This window comes from Gymnodraco acuticeps, unplaced genomic scaffold (genome assembly GCF_902827175.1).
Source record: "Gymnodraco acuticeps unplaced genomic scaffold, fGymAcu1.1, whole genome shotgun sequence".
Classification (NCBI taxonomy): Eukaryota; Metazoa; Chordata; class Actinopteri; order Perciformes; family Bathydraconidae; genus Gymnodraco; species Gymnodraco acuticeps.
In genome coordinates this window covers 711,131-732,953 of record NW_022990856.1, presented here as the reverse complement: position 1 = coordinate 732,953, position 21,823 = coordinate 711,131, and the positions used below count along the sequence as shown (strand labels likewise).

The 21,823-nt window shown below is 40.1% G+C and overlaps 1 protein-coding gene across 2 annotated transcripts in view; it reads left to right on the top strand.

Annotated features, from left to right (window-relative positions):
- LOC117557401 (cGMP-dependent 3',5'-cyclic phosphodiesterase) overlaps window positions 1-21,823 on the top strand; it is a 157,987-nt gene that overhangs the window by 38,982 nt on the left and 97,182 nt on the right. Inside the window, exons 1-2 of one of the 2 annotated variants that reach the window (XM_034233238.1) lie at window positions 2,835-2,993; window positions 3,303-3,393. In XM_034233238.1, coding sequence (XP_034089129.1) covers window positions 2,959-2,993; window positions 3,303-3,393 — 126 coding nt within the window. In that variant the 5' untranslated portion in view covers window positions 2,835-2,958. Of the gene's footprint in view, window positions 1-2,834; window positions 2,994-3,302; window positions 3,394-21,823 lie in introns of those variants that run through there. The other variant, XM_034233237.1, reaches the window with a different exon arrangement.

Below are 21,823 nucleotides of genomic sequence, written 5' to 3'. Positions count from 1 at the left end.
CGGGAAGAAAAGCAATGCGGAGCGGCACCTCACCATTTCATAAGGAGTTTGACCTTTCCTTCTGGCAGAATCTGCACAACACATTACATGCCCCATTGAACACAGCCTAGTGATGCCAGCCTATACAACAGGGCAGAGTTTTACTATATATTTATTGCACTTGACGCACACACACGCATGGCGTAATTTCCACTGGGGAAGTTGGGGGACATGTCCCCTCAACTTTTCGAAATCCCGTTTGTGTCTCCCCACTTTATAAATATGTTTATTATTTTTTACGCAAGCCGTCATCGCCACGGAGGAGCACACAGCCTCTGTGAGCGAGCGAGCGAGACAGAGAGAGAAAGCGAGCGAGCTAGAGAGAGCACACCTTTATCTATTTAATATAGTTGTAAAAAAATTAATTAAGAAATCATTCCAATGTGTACTATAGGACAGTAAAAAAAAAATACTGTTTAAAAGGGGAGTGATTAGTCAAATATGCATAAATAGAAAGAAATAATGCTAACTGTAACATAAGATAAGAATAAACAAGTTTAAATGATTTGTTATTGGTTGTGATCATATTCTAAAGATGTTTGGATTATTGAAAGGTATACAGCTCCCTTTCATCTGAGTGTTGAGAGCTGTATCCATAAATTCATGTTGTGCTCAAAGTGCACCAGATTGATGCTTTTAACTTCAACATTTAAAAACAAATCTTCCCGGGGGAGCATGCCCCCTAGACTAGCGGATGTGAGGTCCACCCCCAAATAAAGCAGGTTAAAATAACTAAATTGCATACATTTTCTTTTAGTAAACAGAACACTGCTGTTTGGGTCCCACAGACCCAAACAGCACACAAAGGTTAAAGGTAAGCATATAATAATGTTAAAATGTGCTAAATACAAAAAAAAGGAGTAAAAGTAGCTCTCATCCTAAAAAAGGTTGGAGACCCCTGCTCTAAAGTGTACGTGTGTGTGCGCTTGCATGGGTTTGTGTGTTTTTTAAAAGGTAATCTAGATCACAGAGCCCAAAGCAGATGAAGAGAGACAGTCTTTGAGGAGATTTTGCTTTGAACTAACCTATGTTCTGGCTGCTTCTGTGTTTTTCAAGAGGCCTGCTCTCCTATGTGTGTGTGTGTGTGTGTGTGTGTGTGTGTGTGTGTGTGTGTGTGTGTGTGTGTGTGTGTGTGTGTGTGTGTGTGTGTGTGTGTGTGTGTGTGTGTGTGTGTGTGTGTGTGTGTGTGTGTGTGTGTGTGTGTGTGTGTGTGTGTGTGTGTGTGTGTGTGTGTGTGTGTGTGTGTGTGTGTGCGTGTGTTTTGTGCAAGCTCTACAAAATTGATATTGTACTTGATACAGTATGAGCCTGTGTGTACTGCTGATTATCTCTCTGTGTATCTTGCTGCTTTTACCCAACTCTGGTCACAACAGTCTGAGTTTCAGCTGTACTAGAATAACCTTCCACCATGTGTACAAAATAGGCAGCCTCAGGGTTTCCTGGGACATTGCTGCATTTAACGGCACAGCACACACACCTCAACATGAGTCCATCAAGCAAGCATCAACTTCCGACTAGCCCCTGTGAGCTCTATTTGTCTGCACCTCTACCTAAAAATTGTCATATCAACAGAAAACACCTGTTGGTTTCAATGATCGCTTAGCTTTGACCAATCATTGGAGCATGCATACAGTATGCAGAATATACACTAGTATATGCAACATTGAAACACGTTCAATCATACTTTAGAATGACATTGATCAAATCTGATTTTGTTTGAGTTGTTAGAGCTCTCAAAGATTATACATCAGGCAATTTTAGTCTCCAGTAAACACGTCACAACAGTACTTAGCTTTGATTGTTTTCTCAAACAATCACCAGTTTCCTTTCCCAGTCCGGCTCTATCTCCAAGCTAAAGAGTCTTACTGCTTGATTTAGAGTATGTGCCTTTGTCAGCTGTTTAAAAAAAAGAAAGAAACGGCTACTGTTTGCCTGTGACAGCTTCTAATATATTCAGTCTAAACACATTTAAGTGATGTACCTAAAACGCATTTCTAACATAATTGTTCTGTAAAAACGTAATGTTCACTTAAATTCTAATCATGCCCCACATTGCATTTAAATACTTAGGTTACATCTCTCCAAATAATCACGAGAACAGTGTTACAGCAGCTCAGCAGATGCATTTGTTTCATGTAATATGACATGACATTGTGTGGACACTGTAAGTGCATTTAGCTGCTGGCGAGCTTATTTTTTATAAATGGCTCGGAGGTTTGTCAGATTGATGGACTACATTAGGCAGTCCTATTCAACCTGCTGTTCAGCTTCATGCTAAATGTCCTGTCTCTACCAATGTCACCTCAGAGCTGTCAGCGGCACACGGGACGCATCCTGAATCAGATTGAACCTGTTGGGATGAATCTGTACACTGATTAAATGTATAAAGGTGTGGAGGGGGGGGGGATACATCTATTAAATATTCAATGCAATATAAATATAAAATACGTGTGACTATTATTTAAATGAGGCTATTGAAGGGGCTAATTTATTTATAATGTATTTTTTAAATGTATTTTACGGGAATGTATTGTTCCGTTTAAAAAAATATCATAGATCAAAAACTTCCCACAGTATTCCTTTGTCGCACACAATGACAGGATGAAAGTGAAACGAGGGAGGGTGAGGCAGTGAGACCCAGAGGAGGAGCAGAGAGAGAGAGAGAGAGAGAGAGAGAGAGAGAGAGAGGAGAGAGAGGAGAGAGAGAGAGAGAGAGGAGAGAGAGAGAGAGAGAGAGAGAGAGAGAGAGAGAGGAGGAGGGACTTTGTTCTCTCTATGTGCTTCAGCTCGTGGTGTTCGCGCCCCAGTGTGTGTCTCAGCCTACCGGGCGCGAGTGTGAGCATCAGTGCATCGCTGTGTGTATGTGTGAATGTGTGTGTGACTCCAGCGCTCTCTCTGCGTACGAAAGGTGGAGATGACATGACTGCGCTCGAGAGGAAGAAAGGAAAGGACCTGTAAGGACTCCACACACACACACACACACACACACACACACACACACACACACACACACACACACACACACACACACACACACACACGTAAACACTTTTACTCTTACATTCCCTCACACACACACCTTTCTAAATTCCTGAACTCCTCCCGTCAAGGAAAAGACAAGTTGTGTTGGAAGAGCATGTCTTGGAAACGACTCTGTTTCCAGCAGCTTATCGCTGAAACTGTAACGGCTGTCTCCATGTGTGCAAAGTGCTCAACACAAATACACACACAGGGTCCTGACTTTTTATTTGTGATGCCTGCAGACGCGGTCAGCAAGTGTTTCTGCGCCCTGAAGAGAGTTCAGCTCCAGCCCTGACTACCAGACAGTCCCCCACGCTGTCCGAACAACTCCAGGTAGGATACATTCTTTTATTTTCTCCTGCCCATGCTGTCCAAACACAGGATGCTATATGCTTCATGCCCTCTTTTTCTTCCTGTCATATTTATTATTATTAAAAAGCCCATAACTAAAGGTATACTGTTCTATATAGTCTCCCTATAAGCTATACTGCCCTGGTGTTATCTTCATGTACTTGTTTCAAAATAATTTTTTAAGGCGGAATATACATTTATGGGCTTTCTATCTTGTATTGTTACTCCTTTGATCTCCTTTCCTTTTCTTCTTTTTGTCACACACACACACACACACACACACACACACACACACACACACACACACACACACACACACACACACACACACACACACACTGTCCTCTGCATCTCCTTATTCTCTCAGCGTTTTTGTTTTTGGGAAACTGTTGCCTTACGGAGGTAAGTTTGAGCTCCTGTTACTGCAGCTCTCTGTTGATTGAGTATGGAACATAATTGTTTGCCTGGAGCGTGTGTGTGTGTGTGTGTGTGTGTGTGTGTGTGTGTGTGTGTGTGTGTGTGTGTGTGTGTGTGTGTGTGTGTGTGTGTGGCCTAGCATTACTATACTTGTGGGGACCTAAATCTGTTTACACAGTCACGTGTGGGGACTCGCCTCCCTTATGGGGACAAATTGGAGGTCCCCATAAGGGGAATCATTAATTTTAGGGTGAAGACTTGGTAAGGTTTAGGATTAGGGTTAGACATGTGTTGGTTATGGTTAAAGTTAGGATAAGTCTCCAGGAAATGCATGTAAGTCAATGTAATGTCCCCTGAAGTGATGTATACATGGTATGTGTGTGTGTGTGTGTGTGTGTGTGTGTGTGTGTGTGTGTGTGTGTGTGTGTGTGTGTGTGTGTGTGTGGTGACTCCGATAAAAGATGAGAAGATACGACATGAAACAGTAATAATCATAAAAAGGAGGAAATTAAAGACTGCCATTGTTGTTTAAATGGTGTATCAGGGTTTTTGCACACAGTCTCTATGTGGGTGTGTTTATTGTTACCTGAGTGTGTATTTGTGAGAGTGTTGATGCAATCTTGCTCTTGCAATCCCTGCCGAAGTTTGCCTAATTTTTTTGTCTACATCTACTGTAGTTGAGGTCTGTTTTGCTCCTTCTTTTATGATTGGTGACAACCAGATACTTACAATTTAAAAAGCTGCTGCTTTCCTGTGACGTTACATGTGCCCTCAAGCAGCATTAGTAAGAGTGTGTGTGTCTGTGTGCGTGTGTGTATTTGTTTGTACATAGTGTTTGCACAAGCATGTGTTGATGCGGGTGTGCATGTGTGTCTTCATTGCAGAGGGAATTAATGTTGTTGGCGGCAATATATTAAAAAAAAAGTTTGATTGGCTGCCAGTGTCGACATGTTCTGCTCAGATCCAATTACCTAGACATACACACTCACAGTAACGTGGGCAAACGTGCACACACAATGATGACACACAACCCAGCATGCACAAATTACTTTTTAATTGATGTCAGTGTGTTGCAGGGCAAAGATCAATTATATACATATAAACAATTGCACTTATTCAACCGTAATTCATTCTGACTAGTGTGTGTGTATGTGTGTGTGTGTGTATCTGTTCTTACAGTGCTAATGCACTTCTGAGTCAGCCCTCTACATACGCATTTCCGCAGTCAGTTTATGTTACTGAATGTCTTGTCCAACAGCATTCCTCTCTTAAAGCCTGGGTGTGTTTGTAAGTGGTTTGTTGCAGAAACGTCACACATACTGTAATACTTTCACGCTGCTAGTAGGCGTGCACCTTGTGCAGCGCCACCTTCAGGAGTTGCTTTAAAGAATTACATTTGTCTTGGTTTAAAATGTGTGTTAAGAGGAATATTTTCAATTTTATAAATGAATTGTATTGATCAGCAAGGTCTTACAGTTGTATCTCATGGGTTGCACAAAAAGGCTTTTGGTGACGTCAGGAGTCTTATCCTGTAATGTGACGGATTATGACAAAGAGTGCATCTGAATGTCCACGAAAACGTGTTAGTACAGAATGTGGAAGTGAAAGTGCTGTGTGTGTGTGTGTGTGTGTGTGTGTGTGTGTGTGTGTGTGTGTGTGTGTGTGTGTGTGTGTGTGTGTGTGTGTGTGTGTGTGTGTGGTGTGTGTGTGTGTGTGTGTGTGAGTGTGTGTGTTCACTGGTCCGTGTGAGCCAATGAGGCAGTAAAAGCTGCAGGTTAATCTCTTCTGAGTCTGAAACTGACCAGATGTGAGGATTACATCGACAGAGCATCGGGTTGGTGCTTGTGTGTTTGTGAGAGAGAGCCTGCCTAGTTTCACTAAAACTCAACAAAATGTATGTTTCTACAGTTCCTTATGTTATAAGCTCTCCTGTGCTGGATGTCAATGCAAAGTGTATTTTTAGCTTTATATTCCCCCATGCTGTTAAACTGAGCCTAAAATGATGCGTTGTCTGTGCAGTTTATGTAAGGCTCAACAAGTGTGTGCCTCTTTAAATGAAAAATCTGAAGACACACTTGGGGACAGGTGTGTTTATTCCTCCCCTCCTTCTGCTCCCTGACTATTATCTGTGTCTGTCATCCTCAACCCTTCAATATCAGGCTGCGCAGATGTCTCATTTAGGAATATTCTGGACTGAATATGGAAAACATTTTTTGGAATGTAACAAACACAATGTTATATTTTAATGTGAATGTGTGGTGTGGGTGTGTCCAGGAATGTCATCAAGTAGTGCCCCAGATATACTCACCTTAATGTCATGAAAGAGTTCCTATTGGATGGGATCAGCAACCTACTAAAGTCGGCACATGATTTTTCAGTTTTTGGGACAAAATGGGGGGGCTTTGTGCTAAAAACTAATTGATGGATTTGTAATTCGTACCAGACCATAACGAGTTGATGATATAATGATGCTAGGTCATTGCTTCACTTTAAGTCTGCACACAATCATACCAGTAAAAACAATTAATTGTATTTCTTGCTCTCCCAGACTGTGCATGTTTACCTTTTATCATGTTATGTAATCTGATATAGAGAGAGATGTGAGCAGTGTTCGTAGACCTGGTCTTCTACTTTCCGTCTTTTTAAAAATCATTTCATACCACATACTGAATAAGACATTTAGTAAAGAAGGATGAATAATAAGGTTATTTTGGCTCCTGGCAAACCTTAATTTAAAACCACCAAAAAGCAATAACAGGAAGAGATCAATTCGTCAACAACTCCATACTGCAATAAAACCAGGAAATCAATATCCCACAATGTTTTTGTAATACATCAGGAAATGCAACGACTTCCCCCTTAAGACCTGACATAGTCATTGCATCCTTATGTGAAACCTTTATCTTATTGTCTACTCTGCTTTCATCCTCAGTGTGAACACCAGCAGTGATATTTACAGCAGTAAGCAGCAAACACAAGAGCATGATATTCAGCACATTTAGTTAAGCACACACAGCAGTGCAGTGGGTGAGCACTCAATGCTTAAGATTGAAACAAATTATCTCCACAGGCAGCGCAGGACTAGTGACCTATGTAGGATATACAATGTGTGAAGTGGTGGATGAGCCACTATAGTGAAAATGGCTTGTGAATAATTTCACAGCACCCCATTACATGACCCTCAAAACGAGCAGAAGCAGTGGATGATACAGACACTGAAGTAGCAGTATGTAGCACAGCCTATTCTGTTCATATACGTAGCTGACAGCACAGCATGTCCCATCATCAGGCATCCCTTCCTGACTGGGGCTTCAACCAGAAGCTCTTTTACACTTCCCATTAGTGTTGAAGTGAATGGTAAAACTAGATGCCACACATGTAATTAAACCTTTGATAGACATAAAACCTTTTGAATTCAGCCCACCACTCTGACTTCTCCTTTAACGATAGCCTATGAGCTAAAAATACTTTTATTATATGATATGTTAGGAGGAACTGGAGTGTGCCCTGCTGACAGGAACCTGGTGCAATGTAGGGAACTTACTAATTCCTCACCATCTGCCTGCTTTATTCCAGCTAAACTTGGGAAGGTTGGGGAATTACAGTTTTATTTAATAACTTATTAAATGTTAACCTCTTTCTTTTGACCATTTGCATTCTTTAAATAGCTTGCACTGAGAGTTAATTCAAAATGTCCTTTACATGTTTTACTTGACCACTTCTAGAATGAGGTATCTTGAACCTGCCTGTTGAAAATCACATCAACTGTTTAACTTAACAATTGTAATAGTGTGTTGATTTTTCATTTAGAGTAAGTAAGTGATATCTTAAAAGATCACTTATCCTATCATTCGTATGCAGATGACACACAGCTCTATATCTTTCTCCCAATGACCTTAGCCAAATCAACATCCTCGTAAAAGGCATTGCAGACAAGATTATTGGATGGCAAGAAGACGTCTTCCATCTAATCATTAAAAAATGAAATGTTAATACGTTAGCCCATTAAATGTGTGTGAGTGAGCCTTGTGAGTCTATGTTAATGTAAGTGCATGTAGGTGATTTTATAAATAAATATTGTATGTTGTTGTTTTCCCCTTTATTCGTATACCTCTGTGTTGCATGTGGTGGATGTATTATTTTTGTATACCTCTTTCTTCCTTTTCATTTCCTTTGATATGTAAAATACGTTGAGATTCTCTATATGTATGTATATGATCTATAAATAAATAACTCGGTCATACTTGAAACCAAAAATCTATTAATGCAAGGATTTAAGTACAAAGTCTTTAAACAGAAGGAAAATATACAGGGCTCTGGCGAGCATACATACCAATGCAGAGTGACAGTACATAATTAAACTAAAACTATGTTGCTCTGCATGAAAGCAACATCAATACAACGCAACACAATCTCTTATGGAGTGCAATGCAATGCACACCGCAGTATTTACCACACAGTAGTATAGCATATGGAGCGCTCCAATACAGTACATTTATATCCATCAAGTGTGCTCCCCTCCTCTCAGTTTTATTGCATTGATCGCCAGTTTGAATTAAGCTACTGGGAGCAGGATCCGTAACATTGTGCTATTCCCAACACTGCTCTTAAGTAGGTACGTCAGGAGACTTGATAACAGGTGAGGTGTGACATGCACGAGTAGAGGCTGCAGCAGTAGAGAATGTGCACTGAGTGGACCGCTTACATCGATCCATAGCACATTGATTGGGGGGATTTAGTGAGAAGTAGATTACAAACGTTTGAATTTGTGTATTTTATCTGGAAAAGCACAGTATTGTGTCCAGGGAAATTCAATGTACTGATGCTTTTAAGTGAATAGCACGTCATCTGTTTATGCTTCGAAAACTATGAGTAAAATCCTTCACAACCTTTTTTCCATGACTAGGATTATATTAGATAAGAGATGTCATTAAAAATGTACTTTATGCAACAATAGCTTTGAGTATTTCAACATGGCTTAAAAAAAGACGAGACAGTTGGAGAAACTCACTTAATTTAAAATCTTGAACTTCCATTAACTAAAAGGTCAAAAAAATCTAATATAATGACTAAAGTTTTAAGCAGTAATTTGAATAATACAAAGTATTATTATGATTGCAACCCATGTGCTTTTATTCAACAATAAAGGGGCTCAGACTTAGGGATGGGTATCGTTAAGGTTTTAACGGTACTACTACTTTTATCGATACCGCTTATCGGTCCGGTCTTTTAACGGTACTTTTATCGGTTCTTTTGAGAAAAAAAAAAAGGTAAACTAACTAAACAAACTGTGAACAAAACTAACATTGCTTTTTATTTAAATTAAATACATAATATTTCACATCAAAAGAAACAACGTTTTAACAAATCGTATTAAATAATCTGATGACAGAACTGTAAACAGAATAGCTGAAACTTTAACAAAATAAATAACTCAGTTACCTCTAGTCATTAACCCATGTTTGTATAATTGAGTTAACTCCGTGTGTTGCTGCTAGCATACATAACAGCTGACGTGGAAACGTTACTCGTGGATGGGGCTACAGAGCTACTAGAAAGACAGTCTAACCCGGTGCATTTCTCCGTCTGAATGTGGAGCACTTTTGCTAAGATGTTTAGACAAATTGCTCGTGTTCCGCCCTTACATGCTAAACTCTTATTGCACTTTAGGCAACGAGCATCGAGACGGGTAAAGTTTAACCACACCTCGGAGCCAAGCCCGCCTTAACCTGCCATCAGGCCCTGGGGCTGATAGTTTTTGTAGGCCCCCTATTTAAGCAACACATCAAAGTTATTTCCTCGGCAGGCTCTGTGATCATACTTCTCCACTCTGCTCTACGCGCGCCTGGTCCTCTCCTCCAGATGAGTGACGTATCGGGCATCCCTCATGTATTTGATGAGGACTTGCTATTTGCACGGAGCAAGTCCTCGTCGTCCTCTCCATCTCCTCCAACAGATAATGTCCCTCCTGTCTGTTTTTCCTCTCCCGCTACTCCATCGCTATCAGAACCAGACGGCCTACTTGGCTCCGAGGCCCCGCGGCCGGCACCGCTACCGCTCGGTACAGAACTAATCTGTCCTTCCTCCTCATCCTGGCCTACAGGTTTAAATTAACCTGTAAGCTTCGGCATTTTTTGTAATAGCTGCTTGTCTCGAAACTCCTTTTCCCTCAACAATTTCCTTTTCCTAGCGCCACTCTCAAACTTTTTCTTCTCCGACGTTTTCTCCTAAACAACCTTCATCTGTCACTCAATCACACGCAATTTAAATACGTCACATGTGAAACATATTCTCATTCTGATTCGCTGTGAAGTGGTGCCCACTGACTGTTTCAGAGTCATCATTTTTGAGAAAAATCTCTGGAATCCATCGATCTGATTGATTAGCGGAGCAAATGATCAAAATACTACGGAGGGAAGATATTTTCGTTTGGATTACTGGTCTGGGGGAAGCTCACGTGTGTGTGTCTGTGTGTGTGTGTGTGTGTGTGTGTGTGTGTGTGTGTGTGGTGTGTGTGTGTGTGTGTGTGTGTGTGTGTGTGTGTGTGTGTGTGTGTGTGTGTGTGTGTATTTTTGCATTTGTGTGTATTGTGTTTGTTTCCCGGGGAAACCACTCACGAGAAACACCGGCTGTTGTTATGCCTGCAGTGACGTCAAGTTACGTCCGTTCTCCGCTTGTAATTATGCCGTTACAAACTTCAAAGTTATAGATATCATCTGAATTTGCCGAAACAAGTTTAATATTCTGAAAGCCAAGACTTTGTTTATTTGAAATCAGATAAAAACAAACTGTAACTGACCCTGCCGTGTTATCTATGATTACTATACGCCTTATTCATAATTTCAGCCGGAGGGAGGGGAACAGCAGAACAGCAGAGTGACGAGGGAGAGCTGTCTTCTTCCCTTTACAAGCTTAAAAAATGTATTTATTGTGTGATTTTGTAAAAGTTGCATATTCTGAAAGCCAAGACTTTGTTTATTTAAAAAATTTAAAAAACATCCGAATTTTTTTAAAATTAAATTAAATTTAGTTTTGTATTGGCTCATGATAGGCCCCCGATCTCCGTAGGCCCCTGGGCTTCAGCCCAGGTCAGCCCGTGCATTAAGGCGGCCCTGCTCGGAGCGCGTTCTCTCCGCCATCTCCTCTGTGTGTGTGTGTGTGTGTGTGTGTGTGTGTGTGTGTGTGTGTGTGTGTGTGTGTGTGTGTGTGTGTGTGTGTGTGTGTGTGTGTGTGTGTGTGTGTGTTGCTGTATGTAGCAGTTGCGTGTGTGTAAACTACCCCGCCCCCTCGCAAGCAGGCGGGGGAGAGAGATTTTTGCATTTTGCAGTCTTTTTGCGTATTAGAAACGGAGTTGGCGACACTAAAACTGCAATATAATGTTTGTGTAGTAATAATACACATGACATATATTTTGTACATGTCTCCAGTAGGCCTACCGATAAAAAGACCGCTAACGTCAGAGCTTAACGGTACCACGGTCTTTAATAATTCAGCCCCGGGGCCCGTTTAATACCGGGGCTCGGTACCCATCCCTACTAAGACTTGTGGTTCTCAACTGTTTTGAATGGAGTTGGTATATTGAGTGTTTTTGCAATTAACATAACTATCAAGCAAGAGCAACAATAGCTTTGATTGAAGTCTGGAGGAGAGGGGAAACATGTGCAGCCTTCTCACAGTTTCATTTTCTTGGCACCTTTCTAATAAAAATGTTTTTCATTCTTTGCATCAGCTCCAAACTTAATAGTACATTGGGCGAAAATACAATCCTTGTTGATTGCTTCCTTGCTCCTGCTGTGGTGGCATTTCTCTTGTTGCAGGGCTCACTTTGACTGAATTACAGACACTTGGAGAGAGTGTTTTACATTTCCGGGGCACAGCGGGTGGGGATTATGTGCTATAGGGTTCAAAGTGATGAGAAGACAGTGGCACCAGTAGAGACCACTGGGCTTTCTCTGCCACTGCACTTTGAATCACATTGTGATAAATGGCCTGGGACACAAGGGCACCTTCACTCCACAACAACCCTCTAAGAGCACTGAATATATATGTGCGTGTCAGGAATTGTGGTTTTTATTTGATAAATGGACTGCGTTATTCAGTGCTGCTGAATTTTATCTCAAGTGGATCCCTGTAGAGTTGTGAGCAAGCGTTTTCTCTCTTTCCTTGGGTTTGTCTATTCACACAAGTCTTCTAGCACATATCACCTATCTGCAGGTAAATATAGGTTAATATATGAATACGTATGTGACGCTCACCCTGACTGGCTTGCTGGATATTATCCCAGTTATTATACGGCTACTTAAGCGGGCCCTAGTGCTTTTTTGAATTGTCCCTTTCCCTTTCTTGTAGTGTTTTATATTGATTTTTGTACATGAAAACGGTCTACAAAGGCTAGAATCCCAAAGTGAAGGACTTATATATATACACTTCTTTTTTTATTGACATGGCTGCACATAGTCCCTTGATCAGATTGCTCTTAGCAATGGTCTGCTATATCTAAGCAACGGTAGACTATACAGAAATAGCAAGCGTCTGAATGATGAGTATTCTACTAAGCAGTGAAATAGGGTTATATATGTGCTGTTGTTCAAACCCCTTGCTGACTTGCTGAACTCCTGGTACTGATGAGTCGTCACTTGAGCACTCTCCATTCACTCAGACAGCTAGATAATAATCATGACACTGTCCCTGTCGTTTTGATAAATTAATATAATTCAAAACAAGGAAAGAGCAGGCACAGTAGAAACAAACTGAGAGGAAGCACAGACAGTGTTGCAGTGAGTTGTTTCCTTTAATCAGAGTCTTGCGTTATGTATAGTTTTGAAAGGTTTTTTATAAATGATTGTATTCAATGCAGTCAAAATCCATCTAGAAGGCATAACTGAGCCTACTCAATGGCTCAGTTATGGCTTCATGGTTCGTTTTGCCACATGCTACACTTTTGCTCACGCTTTTGAAACATATATGTATTTAGCATAACAAAGCAGATATACTATACGTTTATAAAAGTGATTCTGTCTATTTTCTAATTGACATTTTGTAGGATTTTCAAAACTAAACTTTTTTTCACCAAACTTCTTGTTCTTCAACTTATAAACAAACAGGACGTTTTAGAAGCCTTTTCTATTTGAAGGAGAAAGGATCTTCTCTTCTATTGTCCAGCCTAATTTCAAGTATCTCAAGCTATAAGAGAGATGTGAAATTGTCAGGTGGCTTTGTCAGGCTAGAGGGAAAATGCACTGCCTCGAGCTAAACAGAAGAAAAAAACTACTGATGAATCATCATTCACCTCATGTAGGATGAAAGACCACAGAGGAGTACTTCTTAGTCAAACTATTTCACGGAGGCTGATAATACACCCTGTCCTCAGATAAGGAGTTTGAGACGGCATGGTTTACTGAGCTTCATTGTTTATAAAATGTACGTTATAAATAGACTTTGGTCACTTACTGTAAGTACAATTTTGAAGTAATTGTAGTGAACTAAGTAGCCGGTAGGGACTGTTTTGACCAAAGGGCTATAGTAAAAACTGTATATCTCTGCTTTTCTGTTTTCTTTCCCATTCTTCCCACTGCCCAAACAAACAACCTGTTACTCCTGTTTCTTGCGCCAGTGTATAAAATCTATCTAAAACTTAAGGTGGGTGTCCCGCCCACTCTCCCTGTACTGAAAAAGGGATATGGTTTTCTCTTCATCTGGCATTGCTGCAGTAACTCACCACAAGTGAGGCCAAGTTAGATAACGCGAGTGCAGAGGCAGGAGAGAGAGGCAGCGTGAGTAATAGACAACTGCGGAAAAAGCAACATAAGGGAGGACAGATAGATAGACAGATAGATAGATAGATAAATAGATAAATAGATGGATACATTAGTCGAAAATTGGAAAGAAAATATACACAAAGCAGCAAAAAGGGTGAGTGCACTCCCAAGTAACCCAGGTGTTAAAGATGCACTCTCCTATTCACTCTTCATTATCCTCTTAATAACTCAGTGTTTTTTGGGGGTTGTTTTCAGTTTCAGTGCTATTATTTTTTCCGTCCGATTCAATTTGCAGTCCTTCCACTGTGGTAATAGAGCATTACTGAATGGAGACTTACAATAGAGGGGAGAATAAAAGGCAGAGTAGAAAGAAAAGAGCTGGGGAAATGGGTGAAAGCACAGCAAGGTATAAGCTGTCAGTATGTGATTTCCCAGAGGAACTAAAAAAGGCACTTGGTTTGTGTCCGTCTGTGCAGGCAACATGTGTGTGATTGTGTGTGTGGGTAGCTTCACCTACACATTATACTCTTGTACTGTGCTCCTCTGCACTATTGACCTTTGTGCATCTCTGACATGCTCCGGTTTTCCTATCGGACAGAAACTTCAATAACCAGTCACTCACCAAACAGTGTATGTGTATTTTGTAGGGATGCACCGAATATTCGGCCACCGAAAATTATCGGCCGAAAATGGTTAAAAAGGCCCTTTCGGCTTTCGGCCGAAAGGGTTTTAGCACCGGAAAAAAATCACCGAATGTCAGAACAGGCTTACGTTGGTAACCTAACGTGTTGTCGTGATGACGTAATAAAGACGCGGCGACCATGCTCGCGGCTGGCTCACAGGGGGGGGACGGACATTGAATTTGTCATCGAGATTGCCCTGAGCCTTTAACAAATCGTATTAAATAATCTGATGACAGACTGTAAACAGAATAGCTGACATTTTAACAAACTAAATAACTCAGTTTCCTCTAATCATTAACCCATGTTTGTATAATGTAGTTAACTCCGTGTGTTGCTGCTAGCATACATAACACCTGACGTGGAAACGTTACTCGTGGATGGGGCTACAGAGCTGCTAGAAAGACGGTCGAACCCGGTACATTCCTCCGTCTGCATGCGGTGCGCTTTTGCTAAATGTTTAGACAAATTGCTCGTGCTTACATGCTAAACTCTTATTGCACTTATGGTAACAAGTATTCTCCACATCGAGACGGGTAAAGTTTAACCACACCTCGGAGCGCGTTCTCTCCGCCATCTCCGCAGTGTGCTCCGCTGCATGTAGCAGCTGCGTGTGTGTAAACTGCCCCGCCCCCTCGCACACAGACGGGGAGAGAGATCTCGTCTGATCGAAAATACATCATAGACGCATTTGTTGTCTTTGCATATTAGAAACGAGTTGGCGACACTAAGACTGCGATATAATGTTTTTTAGCAATAATACATGACATATATAAATGTACTGTATGCGTTCAAAAGTGCTGAATAAATGTTTTATGGACCCATAATAGTGATTATTATTTAAGTTAAGTTTTGCCATAATCATGTCTATTTCCATAATCAGGTAGCTGAACAACATTAGTAAAAAATGTATACATTATATATATATATATATATTTCTATTAATCATTTTCGGCCTTTCGGCATTCGGTTTTCGGCCAACTGTTTCCTATTTTCGGTATCGGTTTCGGCCAATAATTTCCCATTCGGTGCACCCCTAGTATTTTGTGAGGGGATCTATGTGTGGATGGGTGTGTTGGTGCATGCATGTGCATGGACAGTGAATGCATCTTATGCACGTAGCCATGTTTTTATCACTTTATATCGGTCTTTTTAGAGTTGTCTGACTTTCTTATTGATCCAATTTACACCAATAATGAAGAACGATCTTCTTCCATTTCCAAACACACGCACTTCCACACACATACACTACCATGCAAATGCACCAAAAACATTCATGCACTCAAACGTTCACTTTAAATGTTCCATAAGCACAGAGGTCAGCATCCCCCAGGCTTATGTACCTTTTACTCTAAAAGCTCAGCATTGTCAAGAGGGATGCATCAAGACATGTGAGTGGCTTTTAGATTTCCCTGTGGAGAAACTGACAGTTAACTGAAAGGGAAATATGAGCTTCTCCATCCGGACCGTGGATGTCAAACATATTTTTATTTGGCAATGCAAACTGTCCAAACACTGACGTGCAGATACTTTAAAACTGCATGTAGTGTACTGCTATAATGCATCTGCACACCCTTGAGCATGTCCTACCCGGTAACTTGCACAATTAACCATAATTGCTAACGCGAATCGCTTCATAAATATTCATGTGCTAATAAATGTGTGCATCTGGATTTTATTCAATGCAGTAAAGCCTTTATAATATTATAAAAGTAGTTTCCTGGAGAATATCAAATGGCTGCAGTTAGTTGAGTTCGGACATATGACATGCACCCTTCTCGCTGTAACATCTAATAAAGTCAAAATATAATCTAACTAGTGACATCCCATCAGCCGCAACACCAAATCAGGCCATGGCAAAGGGCCATTAACCCCCACCACACACACAAACACACACACACACTCTCAATGTGGGACCCCGCCACCTTCAAATGCAACCTTTATCTCTTTATCTGTTGATGAAATTGAAGCACAGTGTTTCTCTGAAAAAATTATAATAACATAAAACTGCCAGCTGAGTCTGCTCCCATCTGCTGCTCCGACTCCGCTGCTCCATTGAATTAACCAATCAGGCCTTCAAGCAAACTGATTCACTTTCCATTTTCATGTGTTGCCTACAATAAAAATGTGTTTTGATTGGACTTTGTGTTCGTCAATTGAAGTTGCAGCGCTGTTACTACAAGGTTTTAATTTCCATCCTCTATTGTTCGGGTTTGTGTTTCAAAAATCAATCTTAAATTGCAAACCTTCTAGAATTAAAAAAGTGTTGACTTTCTCAACCCTGAACAGTGTTTTTCTGAAAGATGATCTGTCACAAAACACAAATAAGCCCAGAAACTAACCAAGAGTGACCGGTAAAGATTATTTATTACATTCAGAAAAAGGGAAAGGTTATATTTAGTTCAGCCTCTGTTGACCTGGCCCTGACATTGACATTAAAGCATTTGATCTCTCCAAGTTTTCTCATGTCTCGGCTGTCTGCTCGTCTATGATACAACTTGGCAGCTCGTCCACACACAAAAAAAGTTCACCAGTGGCATCTCAGTATTAAACTGTCAAATTTGATTCTCTCTGTCAAAGCTTTTCTCCTCTTCCTCCCACCGTCTTACTCTCCCACCACGTCCATTACTTCTCATTCTGTGGTTTTTCTACATTTTTTAAACTGAACACACATCACACAACCATCCTTGACAACACAATGCTGTTTAACTTCTTATACAAGTGATTTGTCCTCAGAGAAGGCTTGCCTTCTCGAGTGTCAGGGGTTTGAATGCAATCCACGTCAAAGTGTGAGTGCTAAAGCCCTCGACAGGCGTGCAGAGCAGTGTGTCAGATGGTCTGATGTGTCCTTCAATACGGCTTCCACACAAAATGTCAGTGATGGTGAAGCTAAGGCCATCTCTTCTCTTTTGATATTTCTTTTTTGTTTGGCTACTTGTTTTATCAGGCTTGCACCCTCAGTGTATAAGTTAAAACCAATGTATTTCTACTCTATGTACTGTACAGTCAATATGAATTCAAGGTACAACACATATTACAAATTTAAAAGAGCACATTATGTTGACACCATGTAAAATGATCACAGGTGTTGCTGTGGGCGGGACTGAGTGGGGTAATACCCAACAAATGGGTTCCAGCCTGAGCTAATCCTGTCAAACCTAAAGAGGAAAACAGAAGAAGGATTTTTGTTTTAATTCCACTCTTGCCACCTTGCACCTCAACTCCTTTTCACCTTCAGTGATACACATACATGTAGATACCGTTTTATTCTAACTTTCACTTCTGGAAATGTAGGTACATTTATGCCAACTAACATACTATCTTAATCAATTTGACCCCACACATTAATATAATCATATAGTATAATGGTTCAAAAGTGACTGTTGCTTTTTAAAATCTGTTTCTTTTAGATATGTACATTTAAACAGCCTTACTTTCCTAGTTGTGGCATTAGGTTCGTTTATTTAGGATATGCTCAAACACTGGGAGAATATCACATAACCTGTTGCTATCATTTTATCGCGATTAAACAAACTAAACAAGAGTGGGGATTACATTCAGCCATGCTGTTCTCCATCGAAGAGAGAGCTGCTGTTCAACACTTCTCCCTGTAAGCTGCATGGTCTTATAGACATACCAATACACAAGAACTTTACAAAACCCCTGCTGCCTTTTAAATGCTAAGTTTCAGTAACTCTACGAGAGGCAACTTCAGTAAAGCAAAAATAAATCGTCACGTCAGGTCTCTTTCCATTTCCATTTTCTTATTGAAGTGTAAGTTATTTATTTGACATGATGAACATGCTGCTCCGGTTTGAGTTATTTCAGAGTTAGTCTGTTAATATGCTGTTTCTTTCAAAAATCCTTCATTGATTTGAGTGAGCTGTAGGTCTGTATATTAACTCAGCCCAGAAATGTAAGTATCTAAGTGAGTGAAGTACATTTATGAAATAAATAAAACACTATATATTTACATGAAATGTGGTGATTTCACTTAATTCCTGTGTGATATCTCCGTTAGTCCTCATAATCATACAGTAAGTTACAGAGCTGTCGGAGAAGTGCATAGCTGTGGTGGAATTATTAATACAATTAATGGCAGTATTTTGTTTTGAATCAAAGATGCACAGTCTCTGTACACTGCTTGCTCTGAAGCTAAATTGATCAACAAGAAAAATGTATCATTTGATTAACTTTTTAAGACTTGCTCTTTTATGTTGGAAATTAATAGCTTGAGTGTGTCGGCTGTGATGGATTCTAAAACCAGTAAATCAGTGGCAAGACGCGCAATGCGTTTTTGACATACATATTTAAAATGCTGAGCAGTAATGTTTTATAAGCCTATTACTCTCATCGCCTTTTTTAGTGCTTAAGACACCTCATTATCCACTCTTTGTGGCTTCAACAGTAAACCTTCTGCTATTCACACAATTTAACGAGCAATAATAAAGCCATCAATATTGGATGGTAAAGCTGTTTTACTGTTGTTCGTTTTTCCTGAACTTTATTCCGTCAAATTCATTAAAATTATTATTCTTTCGTTTCCCAGCAAGAGAATAAGCCCTCATTGAACTTTCAGTTATTTTACTGAAGCAAAGTACGGGACTGAATACATTGAGGACTTTCTGTCTACTGTATGATTAATCGTCAAAAAGTTGAATCTTGCCCGACTAAATCCATCTTAAATCACTATCACAGTGTTTGTGGAGCCAGTCTAAGATTGAGTTTAAAGTTCATGTAATGTCTGCTGACTGTGAGAGCAAAAACACTGATAAAGGACAAGATGAAAACTCAATTTGGAGCATGTCAGCAGGTTAAAAAAAATAGTACACAGCACACAGAGATAAGACAAAAGAGCCTTTGAAACCAAACAGTGGTGTATTATCCTCCTCTGCTGACCTTACGAAGCAGCAAATGTAATACTGTGTCATAGCTGCTCGGTACGAGTCTCGTTTTCTGTGTCATTATTACCTGTGGTTCCTCATCGATTTGTAAATTACCTTGCGTCAAACGTATGTAGGATTTAAAAAATAAAAATGTACAAGAGTTTTTTAACTTTGACACCAAGATGTAATGACATTTTGAACAACAGTTCTACACTGAAAAGGGTTTTCTCTGACTCTTGCATTTGTTTTTGCCTTTATTTGACATCCCGCAAAAGCTTTTAGAAACTCTTAGTGGGATCAGGATGTCCGCTTGCATCGTTGTTATATTTTTATTAGAAATAATGTCAATAATAATTTTTGACGCCAGTTTATGAAAGCTTTTACAGCATTAACTGATATCTACATTTGCTGTGGGATTTTTCTGTTACATGCTAAGCAAATAATCTCCCTAAAGTGTTGTTGCTGCTGCTGTGCCTTCACTTTGATCTGTCTGTATTAGTTTGTGCAGTTTAATAGTCTTTCGAACACACAAACAAGCCTCACACGTGACTGTAAAGAATGCAAGTCGTTTATTTAAATTAATTCAACTCTATTGATACTCGTGCAGTGTATGTGTTGGTAACAGCATAACAGGAGGCCAGTTAAATGAATAAGACAACCCTTACTCAGCAAGCTGTAATGTGTCTTGCAACTTTGGTTGAGAAATTGGTCACTTCCTCTGCTACGTTGAATTTCGTAGAATTTGTAGAATTCACAGTTTTACACATGTAAGGGAATGAAAAACCTGATGTATTTTAATAAAATGTGTTTTTGTCCAAGTTGGCCATGCACTATAACAGGAGAAGTACTCTCCAAAATAGGAAAATGTGCCAAGAATCAAAGATATTAACCATTTCATTTACATTTTATTTAAAAATAAGCATTTCATGTCTGTGCTTATAATTTAACAAAGACCATATATTTCTGTCACTTAATCATTTCTCAACTGAATGTCAATGTAAAAAGTTCCTTATTATGTTGAATTTGCAAAAATGTATTTGCTTTAACAGATTTCTTTTTAAATAAACTCATTTCTTAGAGACAGCGTGATATTTTAACATATTACCACCAGATTGTTCAGTGTTCAGTTCACTTTGCAAGAGCAAGTTGTTACATTTAGCTAGGGAGAGTTATCCTGTGTGGTTCTATGGAAGAAAAAGAGACATTTGGTAACACATGAGTAAATAGAAGCAAAGCTGGGTTGCTAATTTGAAATACAAAAGGGTAAATGGTGAGGTAAAGTTAATACCTTTTAAGAGTTTGTTTACCCAACAGTCGACAAACCCTCCCATGATCTTTGGATGTGGATCTGTGTGGTTTGTTCTCTGTCATCATTCCTTCCTGCCTCTTTGGTTCCTCTTTCACTTCCTGCATCTCAGTCTGTTTTTGTCCATCTATTTCTCCATCTGCTCTGATCCATCTGTGTCTCTGTGTCCTCCTTACAAGATGCATCACTCTCCTGTCAAGCCTTTACAGTCAATTATCAGGCTCTTCAAACGAGCTAATCTTAATGTTTACCCTGCCATTGATTAGCCCATAGCAGGCAGGTGGCAATTCATTAAACCACCAATTGTATTGCTCCCCAGAGAGAAAGGCTTGAGGACAGCTGCAAAACACACAAAACGCACACAAATACAGGAAGAGCCGGACAGACAGGCGGACACACAGGCGGACACACAGGCGGACACACATGCTGGCAGCTGCGTTCATAGATCACAATTTAAAAATAGGAAGGCACAGACAAAGCAAACATACATTTCCTATAATATAATCATCTTGATCACATTATGTCGTTTTATTAGGATATTTTGTTACGCTTCCTTATTACTATTCTGACAAAATCACATTTATGCCTCGGAACAAATGTAATTAAATTTGACAGGCAGACACACACGCACACAAACATATGCAAACTAGCACAGGAACTTGTCGTCACAAACACAACAAAAGACACACACGCGCACACACACACACACACACACACACAAAACAGAAGGCAACATGCTAAACAGAAGGCCTGTTCTATTAAATCAAATGAGAATGAGATGATATTTTATTTATTCTGACCACACTCTGTGGCTCAGAAATATTTTATCAAGACAATCCACCTAACACCCAGTACACTTCCAGCATGAGTGTGTGTGTGTGTGTGTGTGTGTGTGTGTGTGTGTGTGTGTGTGTGTGTGTGTGTGTGTGTGTGTGTGGTGTGTGTGTGTGTGTGTGTGTGTGTGTGTGTGTGTGTGTGTGTGTGTGTGTGTGTGTGTGTGTGTGGTGTGTGTGTGTGTGTGTGTGTGTGTCTGCATGTGTGTGTGTATATTATTAAATGGGCTTTGTCTTGTTCTGCTCCTCAGGAAATGAACCTGACATCGCTCATCTATCAGTTCCACTATCCCTCTCCTCATCTTGTCTTTACCTCCTCGCCCTCGTCTCTCTTTCCGTCATCCCTGCTCTTCTTCCATTCATCGATTCTCTTTCTTTATTTCTCAATTCTTTCTTCTCCCTTGTCTATTCGATCTAAATTCTTTGCCTGATATGCCTCACTCAGCCTCTTTCACTTCCCCCATTCATCTTCATGCTCCAATAATCCCTCTTTTAAAATGTCTCTGCATGTGATCCGTCTTTTCTCATTTCC